Source organism: Mchenga conophoros, linkage group LG6 (genome assembly GCF_057382185.1).
Source record: "Mchenga conophoros isolate Kocher_MC1m ecotype Shallow Benthic linkage group LG6, M_conophoros_male_GT1.1, whole genome shotgun sequence".
In the NCBI taxonomy this organism is placed as follows: domain Eukaryota; kingdom Metazoa; phylum Chordata; class Actinopteri; order Cichliformes; family Cichlidae; genus Mchenga; species Mchenga conophoros.
In genome coordinates, this window is record NC_140531.1 from 28,875,457 (window position 1) to 28,891,875 (window position 16,419).

The 16,419-nt window shown below is 40.0% G+C and overlaps 1 protein-coding gene across 3 annotated transcripts in view; it reads left to right on the forward strand.

The window, feature by feature from the left end:
• The window catches only part of evi5l (ecotropic viral integration site 5 like), a 50,712-nt gene that overhangs the window by 21,436 nt on the left and 12,857 nt on the right, over positions 1-16,419 (forward strand). For 2 of the 3 annotated variants that reach the window (XM_085277268.1, XM_085277267.1), the window contains 12 exons: positions 5,666-5,855; positions 6,965-7,189; positions 8,040-8,114; positions 8,338-8,463; positions 8,681-8,824; positions 8,983-9,072; positions 9,815-9,912; positions 10,192-10,252; positions 10,348-10,401; positions 10,900-10,932; positions 11,764-11,904; positions 15,534-15,650. In XM_085277268.1, the coding sequence (XP_085133394.1) occupies positions 5,666-5,855; positions 6,965-7,189; positions 8,040-8,114; positions 8,338-8,463; positions 8,681-8,824; positions 8,983-9,072; positions 9,815-9,912; positions 10,192-10,252; positions 10,348-10,401; positions 10,900-10,932; positions 11,764-11,904; positions 15,534-15,650 (1,354 nt within the window). The remainder of the gene's footprint in view (positions 1-5,665; positions 5,856-6,964; positions 7,190-8,039; positions 8,115-8,337; positions 8,464-8,680; positions 8,825-8,982; positions 9,073-9,814; positions 9,913-10,191; positions 10,253-10,347; positions 10,402-10,899; positions 10,933-11,763; positions 11,905-15,533; positions 15,651-16,419) is intronic. The other variant, XM_085277269.1, reaches the window with a different exon arrangement.

Consider the following 16,419-nt stretch of genomic DNA (forward strand, 5'->3'; position numbering starts at 1 on the left):
GCAGTCGAAGACAACACGTAACCTTTGCTTGACCGGATGTCTCACTCCATGATGAGGCAAATACCATGTTCGTCCCTCCAGTGACTTACATTCAGCATCGTTCAGTTTGATCGCGTAACCCTTTTTTAGGATATCATCCATATATGCAACATATTCCTCGTAAAACTTGACATCTCTGGTGAATCTTTTCTGTAAGTTCAGCGCACGTTGCACTGCGACTTCTCTGTTGCTTGGCAAGCACAGCGCCTTGCTTCTCACTGGAAGACAAATACTATAATGGCCATCCTCCAGTTTTGCAGACTGAGACACCATGTTCAGAAACTGACGATCTTCCTTGGACATTTCAAGATTTTCGTCTTGTCCTGCATCAGGAAAGTCCTGCTTAAACTGTAGCTGCCAGAGCTCTTCCAACCTGGCTACTGATATCCTATTCACAGTCACTTGTGCCGATACACCTCTGAAAGTTTAATAAACTGGCTACCATCCAGACTACTGACTTCCAGTCCAGTCACAATGCAGGTGTTCACAACAGATTCATTTCCCATCGTGCGGAGTGAAATTTTCGTAATTCGTCCATTCAGGTTCAGTTGTTTTATCAGTGACTCTGTCACAAAGGTGGCTGAGCTGCCTTGATCCAAGAATGCATATGTTGTTACTGTCTTGGTTCCTTTCTGGGCCTTGACACGTACTGGAACGATTGGAAGAATACAATCTTCCTTACCGGCCCCAGTCATGCTGAAAGTTGCTGTTGTTTGTACAAGAGCACTTGATACGAACTGTTGAGCAGCCCCCCTTGCTGTTTCTTCTTGTGAGTCCCTATTGGTGATGTGCAGCAGGGTAGGATGCAGTCGAGAGCATTCTTGACAATGGAGCTTGTCTTTGCAGCTGCTACTCATGTGGCCATGTTTCAAACAGGCAAAACACAGTCCTATGCTCCTTAAAAACTCAATCTTGTCCTTGTGAGGCTTGTCCTTGAGCTTTCTGCAGATTTGGAGGTTGTGTTGCTCTCCCTTGCAATAAACACAAGGTTTGCTGCTTGAATCCACTTGGACGGTCCGTGTTTTTGATGCCACTTGTTTGGCACTTTCTGTCTTGTTTTCCATTTGAGGGTCAGTGATTGCTGTTGTAAACACTTTCTTTGGTTTGAATGTCTCTGCATATTGTGGCTTTGCTCTTTGTCTGAATGAGTCCTTCACACCTGTTGTAGTTTCCCTTATATTTCCATAAAGTGGGTGTAGCACATACCTAACTTGCTTATTGATAAAGTTGACAAAATCCTTAAACTTGACCTTTTTCTTCGTTTTGTCTTGCAGGTCACAAGCATATTTTCGCCACGCTTCTTTAAGTTTGTAAGGAAGCTTGTTAGCTAATACCCTTAGGTTAGACGTATTATCCAAGTCTTCCATGTAGTTAACATCTGTCATTGCATTGTAGCAGCCGGTGAGAAACAATGCAAAGGACTGTAGTGCAGTGCCGTCTTCTGGCTTAATTGTCTGCCAATCCAAGGCCTCCTTTATGTAGGCTTCAGCTATCTTAAAGTCATCTCCAAAAAACTCTTTGAGCATTTGTTTCGCCTTTGTATAACCCACTGAAGGTTCCATGTGGATGCAACTTTTAACCAACTCATGTGGTTGTCCACTCGTGTACTGAAGCAAATACTGTAGACGATCACGATTATTATCAGTGCGGTTTTCAATTCCATGTTCAATGGAACCGATAAAAGAGTTGTATTCAAGTGGATCTCCGTTGAAAGTTGGAATGGAGATGTCAGGTAATAGAGAAGCTTTGTGATTCTTTACCAGGTACTCAGTGACATTAACTTGCTGAGAAATGGCTTGACACAAACTATCGAGCACAGGTTCACCGGCCCTTTCAGTGCTTGGCGCAGGCACTGTCCTTTCATGCATTGGTGTCTGCACATCGTCGCCATCGTAGGGTGCTGATGAGACGTACTGCGATGTTGGGTGGAATGTGGTTTTAATTTCAGTTTTGCCATTCTGATCATCATCTGCAAAAATGCTCATGTCTGGCTATGTATCTTCATATTTTTGCAAAACTTCCAGTTTTGCATCTGACTCAGCAAGGGCAGTCTGCATAGCATGCATTTCCTTTTTAGCCTTTATTGCAGCCTCTTTTCCTTTCATTTCTGCGTACCACTCCGCTTCTTCTTTTTCTATTGCCAAACTCTTCTCCAGAGCTGCAGCCTTTGCCTTTAATGCAGCACGCTCCATTTCTACCTTTAATCTAATAGAGGAAGATGTAGAAGAAGATGTAGAGGAAATGCTTCCGCGCTGTGATCCAGATCTACTGGAGCGTTTGCTTGCCGACTTTGATGACATGGACCTATTGTCTGCCTGCTTTCTTGTGTCGTCCTCTCTGTTCTGTTCAGAGAGTTTCATGACTTCATTCATCCACCCTTCACATTTCCAAAAGAAATCATTCAGGGACTTGTTCTTTGGATCAAACCAACTATTTTGATCTTCCAAAAATTCCTCTTCACTCATAAGTTGTTGCAGTTCAGAATTTAGGCTAGCAAAGTCTTGCTGCAAAGAGCTAAAGTCAACTCGTAATTTATTTTTAACGAGGTCAACGTTTGCATCATCTTCCATTAATTGCTCAATTTCTTTTTTCATGCCGGTTAATTGAGAGAGCTTATGTCTACGTGTGTTGACATTTCTAGTCTTGCAGTCTTCCATAGCCTTCTCAGTCATTTTTACAATCCTTTTTCCACTGTTTTGTTCGTCCATGGGTAGCAAAATTCCAAACTCAATCAATACACATGCACCTCAGCAAATTAAAAAAAAAAGGCAAGGCAATTTAAGACTTACGGTTTTCCATCTTCAGTTTTTCCTCGGTTCGGTATTTCCTTCTTACTTTATAGTCAGGCGTTTCCAAACTCCATTAATCCATGAAGAGCAGGTTTTTTGACTAATGTAGGTTTCCTTCTAATGGAGCCTTAGCTTGACGCTCCGCTTGGTCCCTCTTTCCTTATCCACAAAAAACAAAAAACGAAACCGCAGTCCTTGATAGCTTCTCAATATTTACTTCAATAGTCCAAACAGGTACATAGCAACAGAATTCCAAATTACAAAAACTTATAAAGGTCAATTCAAAATGGATGAAGAGAGATTGCGAGGTCAAAAAACCATATGGCTCCACTCTCCTCTCGCCCAACTTCCTGTTTTCTGCACTATCAAAATAAAAGCATACATTTCAAATTAAACTGCATGTAGGCTTCTACAACTGTACTATTGCTGTGTGATTTATTACTATTACTGAAGGCTACTCGCCATACCAATACCAACTAGATTTTTAAATCTTAATATAAAATGAGTAACAGTAGGGTGGACATTAGGTAAGGCTGCACTTTTTGCGGCGATCACAAACTATTCAGCACGTATATAAAACAGGTCCCATAGTAAAGGGACCTCTGGCTAATACGTCGGGTTGCGTGTCGGGCTGGTAACCGAAAACTAGTTTTACTTTCTTGCCTGGGTCAACTTTGCTAGCGAGAGGCAGAGAGAGGCGTTGAAAGGCTGCTCCAACAGAACTTATTGTTTCGGAGAAAAACACGAACACAGTGTACAGTCGAGTCTTAATAGCTTACTTACAACTGGGCTACACTGCCCATGAGGCTACATTCTTTAGGGCTATGCCTGTAACACTCTGCCTATTGCCTTCATATTAAATAATTTTTTGAACAATAATTTTTACAAATATTTTGTCACATCATTATGCGGGCCGCAAGTAGAGGTGACAAGGGCCGCGACATTGAAACACAGGCATTAGAGGCTCTTAATGCGTGTTTTGTTTGGGTTTCCACCAGCGTGGAATTACCAAAAATACAGAGGGGACAGCCTAACATATGAAACAGGAAAAGACTCCTGTGTAATCCCTTTTTTTTTTTTTTTTTCCTTTTTTTTTTTTTAATTAACAAAGTAACCGTATTTGGAATACCACCCTTTAAAATGGTAACTGTAATGGAATACAGTTACTCATATTTTGTATTTTATATACGTATTCCATTACTCCCCAACACTGCCCGTGTTAATATTACAACTAACTGCTCAAACAGAACAGACCCAAAATCAGCTTAAACAAACCAAAGACTGACCCGACAAAGGAGAGATAAAAATACTGCCTCATCCGATCAAATGAGAGACACAAGAAGAACATACACTCTAACAAATGAATTCATTAGAAGGAAACAAACCCAAGAGTTATAGTTATAGTAACTATTGGTTACTTTATATTAACATAAATTAATTAGAACTAAAGTCAAGAGTCCAAGGAAATAGTCCTGGATTCCTGGGCATTCCAGGACGTCAGCAGCTAAACGGACTCCACGGCATACTAAGGTTAAACTGTGTACCACAAATAGAACCAAGGTATTTCAATAAATGCTAAACAATTACGAGAATGATGTGCGATATCAAAGATTGTGTTGTCAAGTTTGTGTTCGTGGAACTCAATTATGATGAGAGGTTCCCTGCAGCAAGGAGCCTTCATGGTGTTACGGCTTCTTTCTAGGATTGTTAAAGTTCACATATGGAACAGAAAGGAAACACACAAAGGTACATCTAGATAGAAATTCGCATTGAAATTACCATTTTTGACATCCAAGTGTAATGGAGTCAGGCATGATGGAAAGTAGGATTTATAGCAAATATAAAACTTTTCTGGTTTTCTGATTAATACAGCTGAATTGTGTAGCCTCTGTTAATAGTCACGATAGCGGGAGGGTCACATGAACCACCATGGGGTTCACTCAAGACCAACTTTCTTTAGAGAATAAAATTTTATAATCAAAAAGGATTAAAATAAGATACTTTGCAATTTCTATGTTGTGTGTTACTTCAGGAAGCTCTGTGTTTCAGGATCTATTTTTCCAGGGATAAATTTGAACATTTATTTTCTTGGCTTCAGAGAAAATAATTGTTGTTGTTTTTTTAATTCAAGGTTGAGGTTTAATCTGTGTTAGGTAATGTTTAATCCCACACAACCAGGAGCACTAGCCTTTGCATTGGAATTTGTATTTATAAATGTGTTACCTTAAATAATCCACCACTGCAGAAGGAGTGTTTTCATTAGGCTGTATTTACTGCCATCAAGCTAAAATCCCAAGAAATCACATTGAGAAGAAGAACAACAGTAGCACATTTTCAGCTTCACAGCCAGTCCCAGCAGAATGGTCAGAGTGCTGGACGGAGGTGTAAAGTGACTTAAAAGAAACCGACATTTGAGGTCAAAGTGGACTGAACCTTGGAGTAAAGAGCTGCCCTTCTTAATCACATCACCTCTGCATTTTGCTGCCCTGCTGTACAGCAGACTCCACAAGGACTTAAAGGAAATCACTCGCCCCAGCCTATATTTGAGTTCGAGTTCTTCCAAATTCAAACTCATAGTTCAGGAGCATTTTAGCTTTAGCTTAGCATATAACCATTAAACGCCCTTCCCACCTAAATAAATGAATAAATAAACCAAGGGGAACATGCCTTGCAGCTGCTGGTGCCTCTCTAAATTTAGCATTTTTTGCAATGTCACATTCTGCCTCTCGCTCTCGCTTATCTTAGCTTAACTCTCCAGTGTGTAACATAAATAAGCTCTCCTGTGTGATCAGTCATAAATTCAGCTTCCTGTTCTCATAATCTGTGTCTTCACGCAGGTTGCTGGAGGCTGATTCCAAGTCCATGCGGTCAATGAGTGGCTCGCGACGCAACAGTGGCTCCTCGCTGGTCTCCAGCTCCTCGGCCTCCTCAAACCTGTCGCACCTGGAGGAAGACACGTGGATCTTATGGGGCCGCATCGTCAACGAATGGGAGGAGTGGAGACGCAAGAAGGACAAACTCCTGAAGGTGAGGGGAGAGTCTGGCACTTGAAGTGGAGAATGAAGTATTTGGAAGGCACATGTGGTTTTTTTCACTGAGAATGAGTCACTGAGTGCGATTCAAAATAAGAACACCAGTAAGGAAATTATGAGCCTCCTCATTTTATTTTTATAGTTGGCGGGTCACATTTCACAAGTCGATTTTCCAATTTGTTTCCTAATGTCTAGTGGCTGGTTGGTCATTTATAGCTTTGCTCACAGACTATGACTGGTTTATTTCTATTCGTGAAGTCACAGTGGGTGTCCTTTTTCTAGCTGTCTGCAAGTGTGCTCAAAAATGTCTCGCAGTGTTACCCTCAAATTCAGCACAAACAAAAACACTATTGGTATGAAGCTGTCTTTTTTGTTTGTTTGTTTTTAATACAGTAAAATACCAATAATCCCCTCTATCTGCCCTCTGCCTCCCATCCCTCTCTTTGTGTCTCTGTGTCCTCCATCACAAAAAGACTAAACCCCCAGGGAAGACAAGACGGATGAGAGAGGACACAATAAAAATGAGTCAGGGGAACCTGGGAGCTCACACAAAAATCTATAAGCAGGCTATAAATGCTGAAAATAGAAAATAGCAATCCATCATAATTTACAACTGAGTGTGATTACAAAACAATGCTAGATTGTCCTTGTAAATATAAATCTGTTAGCGTTTCATAATTGAGTTTGCATTGATGTCTTTTCTTCTGACGTGCTTTAATATCTGTAAAATGACATCTTTCAGTATATAAAGAGGCTGGGTATTAATAATGGATTGCATTTATATAGCGCTTTTTGGGGCCCTCAAAGCGCTTTACAATTCCACTATTCACTCACACACCGGTGGAGGCAAGCTACAGTTGTAGCCACAGCTGCCCTGGGGCAGACTGACAGAAGTGAGGCTGCCATATCGTGGCTCGGCCCCTCTGGCAATCAGCAGTAGGCAGTAGGTGAAGTGTCTTACCCAAGGACACAACAACCGAGACTGTCCGAGCCGGGGCTCGAACCGGCAACCTTCCGGTTACAAGACAAACTGCCAACTCTTTGAGCCACGACCGCCCTGTACTCTATTTTAATATAACTCGTTTCACTCTCTCTGTCTTCCAGGAGTTGATCAGAAAGGGCATTCCTCATCATTTCCGGGCCATCGTGTGGCAGCTTCTGGGCAACGCCACAGACATGCCGGTGAAGAACCAGTACTCTGAACTGCTGAAGATGTCCTCCCCCTGTGAGAAGCTAATCCGCAGAGATATCGCCCGCACCTACCCTGAGCACGAGTTCTTCAAAGGCCAGGACAGCCTCGGACAGGAGGTCCTCTTCAATGTCATGAAGGTGAGAACTGCAGCGTTTGATCACCTCAAGGTCTGAATTTATCAGGGGGAGGGGCTTTTTTGTGTTTTTGAAACATGGTTTATCATCTGTAAAAACTGACTTATTTACACTGTGAGCTTTGAAATATGTGTATTGGTCACACTGGAGAAAAAATAAGACCAAACCAAAAATGGTTACAAGCACTAAGCGCTGATTTTGGTTGAGCCGCAGTCTTCAATCACTCTGTAGTGTCACTGTAGCACAACAGATGGATGAACAGTCAACTTTCTGGAATTTCCCTCACTTGCTTTCTTAAATGACACATCTACAAATAAATGTCTGGATAAGAACGACTAATATGGATATGTTGATTTAACAGTGGTGTGAAATTATTGTATTTAGCTATTGTATAAATTTTTTTTTTTAATTCCGACTTTATTTCAGAATGACAGGAAGTGCTGTGTAGTTTTAATGAAACCCTAACATGCAAAACTAAAAGCCATTTTTAAACCTTTAATCTTTCTGCAGCAAATGGAAGGATTTGATTGGCTGTGTCTTTTTGATCAGACTGGGTTTTACCTTCGTAATGTGATTTTTTTTTTTGTTCCTGGGGAGAAAAACAAATTGCAGAGACACACAAAAATGTGGAAATATGTTTACTATCATGGAGACAAGCTCGTTTCCTGTCTGCAAATCAGTCGAGCTCCCTTGTAGCTGAGCTGCTCAGGAAATGAAGGGACCTCTGTTGACTTGTTGGTCCTGTCGCTAGGTCTGATTGTCCTGTCACAAATAAAGATGTATTTTTCTAAACATACAGAACATAGTAACTGAAATCTGTTGTGTGTGTGCATCCTTTTTTTCCTTTTTTCAGGCGTACTCTCTGGTGGATCGAGAGGTGGGCTACTGCCAGGGCAGCGCATTCATTGTTGGATTGCTTCTAATGCAGGTAATTGTCAAACGGTGTGCTGCAGGAAACTGAACCATAAGAGAATATTTTTGCTTCAAGGCTCAGCACATTTTATCTGTAAACAATGTCTTTATTATAGCCACAGTTATTTATGTAGCAGGTCTTTGAAAAATTAAACTGCAGTTAATTTGTTTTTTGAGATGGTGTATAATACAGAGTCCAGCACAGTTTGATTTCTAACAATCTTCTCGCCTTCTCCCAGATGCCAGAGGAGGAGGCCTTTTGTGTTTTTGTTCGTCTGATGCAGGAGTATCGCCTGAGGGAGCTCTTCAAGCCCAGCATGGCAGAGCTCGGTCTCTGCATCTACCAGTTTGAATATCTGCTACAGGTAAAGAGGAAGCAGGAGCGTGCATCTAAAAAACGATAAATGTTGCAGTGTGAACGCTCTCCACAAAGGGGCAGCAGATCTTTCTTTTCTTTTTTTGTTTTTTTAATCTCCAGCACATCACTTCCTTTTCAGGTATGTTCTCTTGGGTCTATTTTAGTTTTTTGAGATGTTAACTTTCTTTCCTGTTTTTGTTTTTTGTTAACATTTGCGATTTCAGGAGCAGCTTCCAGAGCTGAATGTCCATTTCCGGTCCCAGAGTTTCCACACTTCCATGTATGCCTCATCCTGGTTCCTCACGCTTTTTCTCACCTTCCTCCCTCTTCCTGTCGCCACACGCATCTTTGATATTTTCATGTATGAGGTAAGAAATATACAAAGCATACAAAATATCGAAAGATCGGTTATAACTGTGGATATGTTCCACCTTACTAATTGTGTTTTTTATATATATATATATATATATATATATATATATATATTATACATATATATATTATACAATATCTGACCTCTCTGCAGGGCCTAGAGATTATCTTCCGTGTAGGCCTGGCAATCCTGCAGTACAACCAGACTGACCTCATTCAGCTGGACATGGAGGGCATGTCACAGGTACGCAGCTGTAGCTTTGCGGTGCCTTCTGCAGAAATTGTTTTGTGCACAGATTGAGCCATGAGTCAAAGGCTGAACGTCCCACTTTCCTTTTTGCACGCAAGCTTCCTGAGCTACAAATCTAAAGTTATGATCTAATTTGATAAAAATAAGCTGCTCTCGTTTACGTCCATTCAACGTGATTTTATCTGATTGTCTTCTATGAAATGGAACACTGACTTGCTGCTGAATTTTACACTATGTTTGTGTTTAAATTTTGTGTCCGTCAGGCAGCGTCCACAATCTGGATTTACAGCAATTCAGTAGAAAACGTGTAATTTTTTGTTGCTCACTAATAAAAACCTTTTAGATAGGTGAATTTGATCTGGATCTTAATTTCTTATCTTTGATCATTTCTTATCTTAAGTTTGTACCTGTACATTTCCCAGTTTTTTGACTTGCACTGCAAACTTGAATTAATTTGAATACTGTATATGCTTCCAGTTCCTAGACGTGCATATACATTTTTACGCATGCCAAGTGAGACTGTCATGTCATTAAATCAAAGTATATTAAAATATCTTAGTTTCTTTTTTTGTTTTTGTTTTTTTAAGCAGGAGCTCCTGGCTTGCCTCAAGGCCTTTTGTAAATCTGTGGCTGTTTTTTCTTCACTCATTAAAAAAAAAAAAAGCGAGTCTCTGCATCTTCATTAAATATGAATGACCATCTTTGTCATGTGCGTTTCTCCCTTGGGGTCTGCCAGCATTTCCAGAAGGTGATCCCCCACCAGTTTGACAGCTGCCCAGACAAGCTGATCCTCAGGGCCTACCAGGTCAAATACAACCCCAAGAGGATGAAGAAGTAAGAACGCTCGTTAGTCGGCTAACAAATAGTCAGACTTAAAGCTGGAGAGCCTTTATGTAGACCAGTGAGAGCTTTGTTTGTGTCTTACTAATGCTGAGGTTTCTACACTTAAGCGTGTGCATGGTTGTTGTTATGCGTTTGAGCTGTTTAGGTAACTTCTGAAAGTTGTTTTTCTGCGCTGTACACCTCAGATCTTTGGCTTTTAAACATTATAGTTAAAAACAAGGAAGATTGAGGTAACATTACGTTTTCTTACTGTTGTATCTTTCTCCTCAGACTTGAGAAAGAATACACCACCATCAAGAACAAAGAAATGGAGGAGCAAATTGAAATTAAGGTGCTTATATCTTGTTTGTTTGTACTGCAATAAAATATTTGAAAAGTGAAGTGAAGCAAACATTTTCCACTTGTCTTCCTTCTCTCTGTGTTCAGAGGCTACGCACAGAAAACAGGCTGCTGAAGCAGAGGATCGAAACCTTGGAGAAGGTGAGATAGGCAGATGTGACTTCAGTTTATCTAAATGCTAATAAACATGAGAACTTCACTGAAATAGAGAAATTGGATGAGGCTGAGCTAACACGCTTCACATTTTGATTCTAGTTAAATTCTGTGTGGTTCGGGGTTGAAATTTACAACTGACGAATATATTGTTATTGGTTTTCTTTCCTGTGTGTGTGTGTGTGTGTGTGTGTGTGTGTGTGTGTGTGTGTGTGTGTGTGTGCCCGCCTTTTGTGCTGTTTCAGCACGCTGCTTTTGTTCATATTTTCCTCTTCTGTGAAATTGTTTTCTGAATGATCTCACTGCTGCCTCTTTATTCCCTCACAAACATGTCTGTGTTTGGTATCTCAACTTTTTCTTACGTCCCTCCTTTTGGAATTCATCCTGGTTTTTCTTGTGTTTTATCCTTCCTGGTGACCCACTGCTTTTCACTCTCTTCATCTCTTTATTTTCATCCTCTTGTTCCTCTCCTTCGTTGCGCTGTAGGAGAGTGCTGCTCTTGCAGACAGACTGATACAGGTAGAGTACTGTAAACCACTTTCCCACTGACCTTGCTGTCCTTTGTCGTACTCACACTCTGCTCCTCTACCGTCCTGCATTGCTTCTCTCCCTCTCCTGTAACAGCATCCTGCCAAAAGTGCATGAAAGCTTTTTGTTTACATCGTATATTTGTCTCTAGCCCACAAGACAATCCTTTAATGCCTGAATGCATGTAGTATTTATCCATGATGGAGACTGATGACGTTGTACAATCCTGCATGAGGCATGTTGAAGTTCAGCTATTACTATCATTCATTTATATTTGAATACCTACAATTAAGGAAAATTTGAATGAAATGTACATTTATTTGCTTTCTTGCTAAACGCTCTAGAAGGTATAGATACGTGATTTGATATTGAATGTGTTTGATTTAATTTGTACAAAATTGTAGAAAAAAATACACCAGAAACTTGTTTTCTTCATGGTCATGCTTGAGATCTAATAATTGTTAAAAAACAGAGACTGAGACTGAGTTTTAAGTTTTTTATTGCTTTCGGATACAGCCAGGTTAGCTTTCTGTCTGTGTTTCAATTCATCATGCTAAACTGAGCTAGTTGGTTGTTAGCTTTAGCTTTAAAGGACAGATGTAAGAGTGTGAGTGATATCCTCAGGTAGGCGATTTACAAGAAAGCAAATAAATCTCCTTACTAAAATGTTGACTCTCAGTATGACATGAAGCAAAGTTCTCTATAACCATTATATTGTTGTTTTGTCTGGAACCACCCTTTTCCCCCTGCATAGTCTGAATTTGAAAATTGCACTCCACTGACGATTTTAAATGTCATCCTATTTTGGTCACACTATTCCAGGGTCAGGTGACTAGGGCGCAGGAAGCAGAGGAGAACTATGTGATCAAGCGAGAGCTGGCGGTGGTGAGGCAGCAGTGCACCACAGCTAGCGAGAGCCTTGAGAAAGCACAGGACACCATCCGAGAGCTACAACAACAGAGGGTAAAAGAATGAATTAATAAATGAACCAAGATAGCAAGATGAACTGTTTCCCTCCTGCCTACAGTCTTTATTTTGTCCTATATTTAACTTACAGATAGGCTCTGTAAGCTGTGTATTTCCTGATAATGCTTTTACTGTTTGTCAGATTATTTGGACTCAAAATCAGGGCACAAATGTCGCAAACGTTTAAGTGATTTCACTAGAATGCAACACAATTTGATCAGATTTCAATGTCAGTATATCAAAAGGTTTACAACTTTGTCAAGTAACCGAATATATCAAAGTTCACTTTGTTGTCAAAGACACACACACACTCTAGTATGATTGTTAGTATGAGCCAGTCATAGACTGTATATGGAAAAAGGACAAAGCCACTATAGCATCATTTGTGAAGCGCCAAAGTTGCCCATCTGGCTGGCGCCATGTTGGCCAATTGTGGAAAAATTTGGATTGGGAATCTTCCTGGTGACTGATTTCTTAGTCAATTAAACATGGGGTAAAAAATCTGACTAACCGACTAGTCTAAAACCAAGAAACACTCAGATATTAAGTAAATTTGAGAACCGTTTAATGCCAAAAACTAATAACAAAGGCTTTTTAAACACTTAATCAACTTCTTCAACAATGAATCATTCCACTTAACTAGATTAGTCATCTAGTCGACTAGTCGCACACATCCCTAATTTGGATGAGAGAGTGGTGCGCAAACTTGTCAGCTAACTCACGCAAGTTAAATAAAATATAAGTAAAATATATGTATAATTACAAATATACAATTGTTCCAGTACTAACACAGTGGGGAGGTTAAGCTCAGTGAATTAGCAGGAAGCGATTAGCTGAAGCTGGATTGGTACCCGTCAGTCAGTCTTTGCGGTGATGTTTTCAGTTTTCAAACTCAAACGTTGCAGCTTGGTATGAACAGACTGTCAGACTGACTCATAGTAATGGCTCGTTTAAGTTATCCCATGGTGGGAGTGATGTACTAATGCTATATTTTATACAAGCTTGTGGAAAACGGATAAAAAAAAAAAAAACAATTGGGGCCGACTGCGCCTCTCAAATATGGTCAGACTGGTCAGACTAGCGTTGATTTGTTTCCGATATGTTCTTTATGCTGCTTTGATAACAAAGTAGTGAGTCACGCATTTGTATTTTCTCACAAACCTTCAAAGAAAATCGGTGATTAACCCGTGAGCTAACCCCGCAAAGGTGCAAAGCTCAGCACCCAAAAATGAAACCGTTCAAGTTCTGTTTTAGCAAGATGTTTACATACAGATGAGGCACAAAGACTTCTACAGTTTTCACACCATGGAGGTGAGGTGAGGTTTATGAGGTGAAATCTAGTTAGTCTAGCTCTGGAGGAGAGCCAAATAATGTGGAACCTATCACTGTCTAAAAAATACTGTTGGACGCCAGTGAAGCCAGTCTGACTGTTACGGGTGCCATTCAACAAGCTTTTAGTAATGGAAATATAGTTACTCCCAAAGGACAGAACAAAAAGAGATGTGAGCCCCAGCTAAAACAAACAAAGAGGAAGAAGACCATGAACCAATCACACAATGGGCCATCGAATACAGGCTTCTCACTCAAACTAGTCCTGGAAAACTAGAAGAACAGAAACCAAACTGAAAACAGTAGTTCCAGGAGCTCCCGACTCAACCTGTACAGAATAAACAAAGCTATGAAAGCAACAGATTGGTAAAGCTTGTGCTGATGGAGATCTGGTGGGATCCAAGACGCCAATGGCCGACCCTCCTGCTCCACTTTCTCCGGGTTTATATTCATGCAGCAAGCCATCAGCAGCCAACACTAACAATAAATCTGCAAAGAAAGAGGGCGCAGGTTAATCAGGGTGACAATAAAAAACTGGACCAACAGGCTGAGGTCGCACGTAACACTGATGGCGGCTGTAAAGGTTGCACGTGTACATTTTACAGAGCAGCTGTTTGTTGTTTTGAGTTGTTGTACGTGTGATACACAGCCTGATTGAAAGTAATAGTGTGACTATGATTAAATGTTGAAACTTGTTTTGTTAATGTAGCATAGATTATTAAAACGTGGTTTCAGTTAAACACTGAAGGAAAAGCTAATCAAACTGTATTTGGTGCATAGTACTGTAAAGTTAAAAGAAGTGATCCTACATTATAGGATGACTGATTTTTGTTTTTAATTCATTCAAGTTCTGTGAGTCACATGATATTGGAATTATTATACAAATTAGAGTTGGGTGTAATTTAACATGTAATTCATGTATGAACTGTTTTTGCCTCCCAAAACAGTATAAATAACATATTTTAATATTATTTATTTATTTATTTTTACATATAATATTGTTCAAGGAAAAATATGAAAACTGACTTTCCAAACATTTTTATATGTACGAGAGACTCTGCTTCTCTACTGTGAATTTCTAGTAAATATGATGTTTAGTATAGTATTTAGTATTTAACGCCACATTGGGTTTAACAGAGAACACCCACGTTTGCTTTTCCACATGAGTAAATGTATGCATGTCAGTTTCTGTATGTTCCGCAACCGCTTTACTGACTTACTCAAAAAAAAAAAAAGTTTTGTGGTCTTTGCCAGTGCTGTTAACCAAAGCTTTGCTCTTAATATTTATAGGTTCAACTCACACCTACCTGTGGGAAGGTGGTGTGAAGAGCAACAGCACGATGTGAAGGGAGCAGATGGTTCACTAAAATTATAATTTGCTTTGCTTTAAAAGAAAAACTCCAGTCACTGATTTTTCTCTAAATGATGTCATTGTTACGTGTGCGTCTATTCCAGCTCAGATTGCTGGTACCCATCACCCACCAGGGTTCACACACCTCCAGACACTCTCAATCTTCTTTGATAACCAAGACTGAGAAGCCAAAAATGACAAATCACGAATCTTGCAGTCACGCTATGTACTTGCCCGATTTCAAGCGTTTGTAATTTGCCTCATTGGAAAGTATTTTTCCACTCAGCTCTCTCTTTTTTTTTTTTTTTTTTCTTTGCTGCTTTCATATTCATAGCTTTGCAGTTTCCCCTTGATGTGGTGACATGTTAGTGTACAGTAGCATGCTGACATCACAGACAGCGGGACACAAGTGCACCTTCATGGCAGCTAAATTTAGGTTGTCGGCTGTTTTGAAGGTTGTACCCAGACATTTCTAGGCGTAGGTAACATATTTGGATTTTACTCGCTCACTAGTTGCAGTTGAGAATGGATGCTTTTGGTTTATTTTTTAGAAAAGTGTAAGTCTAACGCTGCTGCTGGGAATCACGTCCATTTATTCCCCCACAAATAGCTCGTTGATAGGTCATGTTTCCATCTCTCTGTGGAATTCCTTGTCTCCCGTTTCTTCCTTTTTCAGGAAACTAAATGTAAAAAAAAAGAAAGACAGATACATAACACTACCTTGAGTTTTCACCCCTTGCAAGATTGTGGTAATCTTAGCTGAACTGTTAAACTGGTCTGCAAATGAGAGTGAAATGGAAGCCAAGCTCTGTTCAAAAACCTAATTGTCTCATCAATAAATAAATATCAGTATACAAATACCAGGTAGAAAAGGCTGCTCAACTAAAACTAAAATAAATAAAAGTTGACCTACATTATATCTTTAACACTAGGATGTTTGTTTCAGTACACAGAGCAGTTTGTGAGCAATCTGCAGACCGAGCTGGAGCAGTCGAGGCTCCGCGAGGCCGAACTGCTTGGAGCTCTGAAGGAAATGCAAGACAAGGTGCTCGATCTGGAAAAGGTGAGCTCACAAACATGCCTTTTTTTTTTCTTTCTTTTTTTTGAAACTGTGTGAAAGAGAATAGTGTGAACAGCAAGCAGACAGAAGGCGTGTGATTCTGTGAATGTGGTAAAGTCTGTCTGACCGTTAACCAACCTGTCTAACGTTTAATCCAAACACTCAAACAAATGACAGACACGTTCCATTTCTCAAGCTTTCATTTTCACTTGATGAGGTGTTGGAACACAAACGCTCTGCTGCTTCCCGATGAAGATTTTACTGAAAATTAACTCAAAACTGGACAAACCTTTTGTTTGCTTATACAGCGTCTCAAAGATTGACAAACCTGCTGGTTTGTAGTCAGGAGGTAAACATGCTAATGTTTTTATTAGTGGGTCTTTGCACCACTTTGGTTAGGAGTGAAACAACCTCACAACTGTCTGATGTCTGAACAAAATTTCATATATCAGATAGTTGTATTAATCTATTCCTGTCCCTCTCATACTACATTTAATAAGTCTGTCGACTCCTGGTCGTCAGGATACAGATGCCGCTGATTAGGCATGGTCACATTTAGCAAATGTAATATCTGATCAAAACTGAGGTTTTCATTCAGCAGCGTCACAAAGCAGGTCAGTTGCTACATCGGCCCCCTCGTCACCAATTTCAAATTATCTGCTAAAAAACTTGATTCTGTTTTTGACCAGCATTTGAACGCTTGGCGAGCTAAAGCTGTTTTTCTTATCTAGGAAAAACAACATCTCCTGTAAGTCAATAATTTGAAACTAAA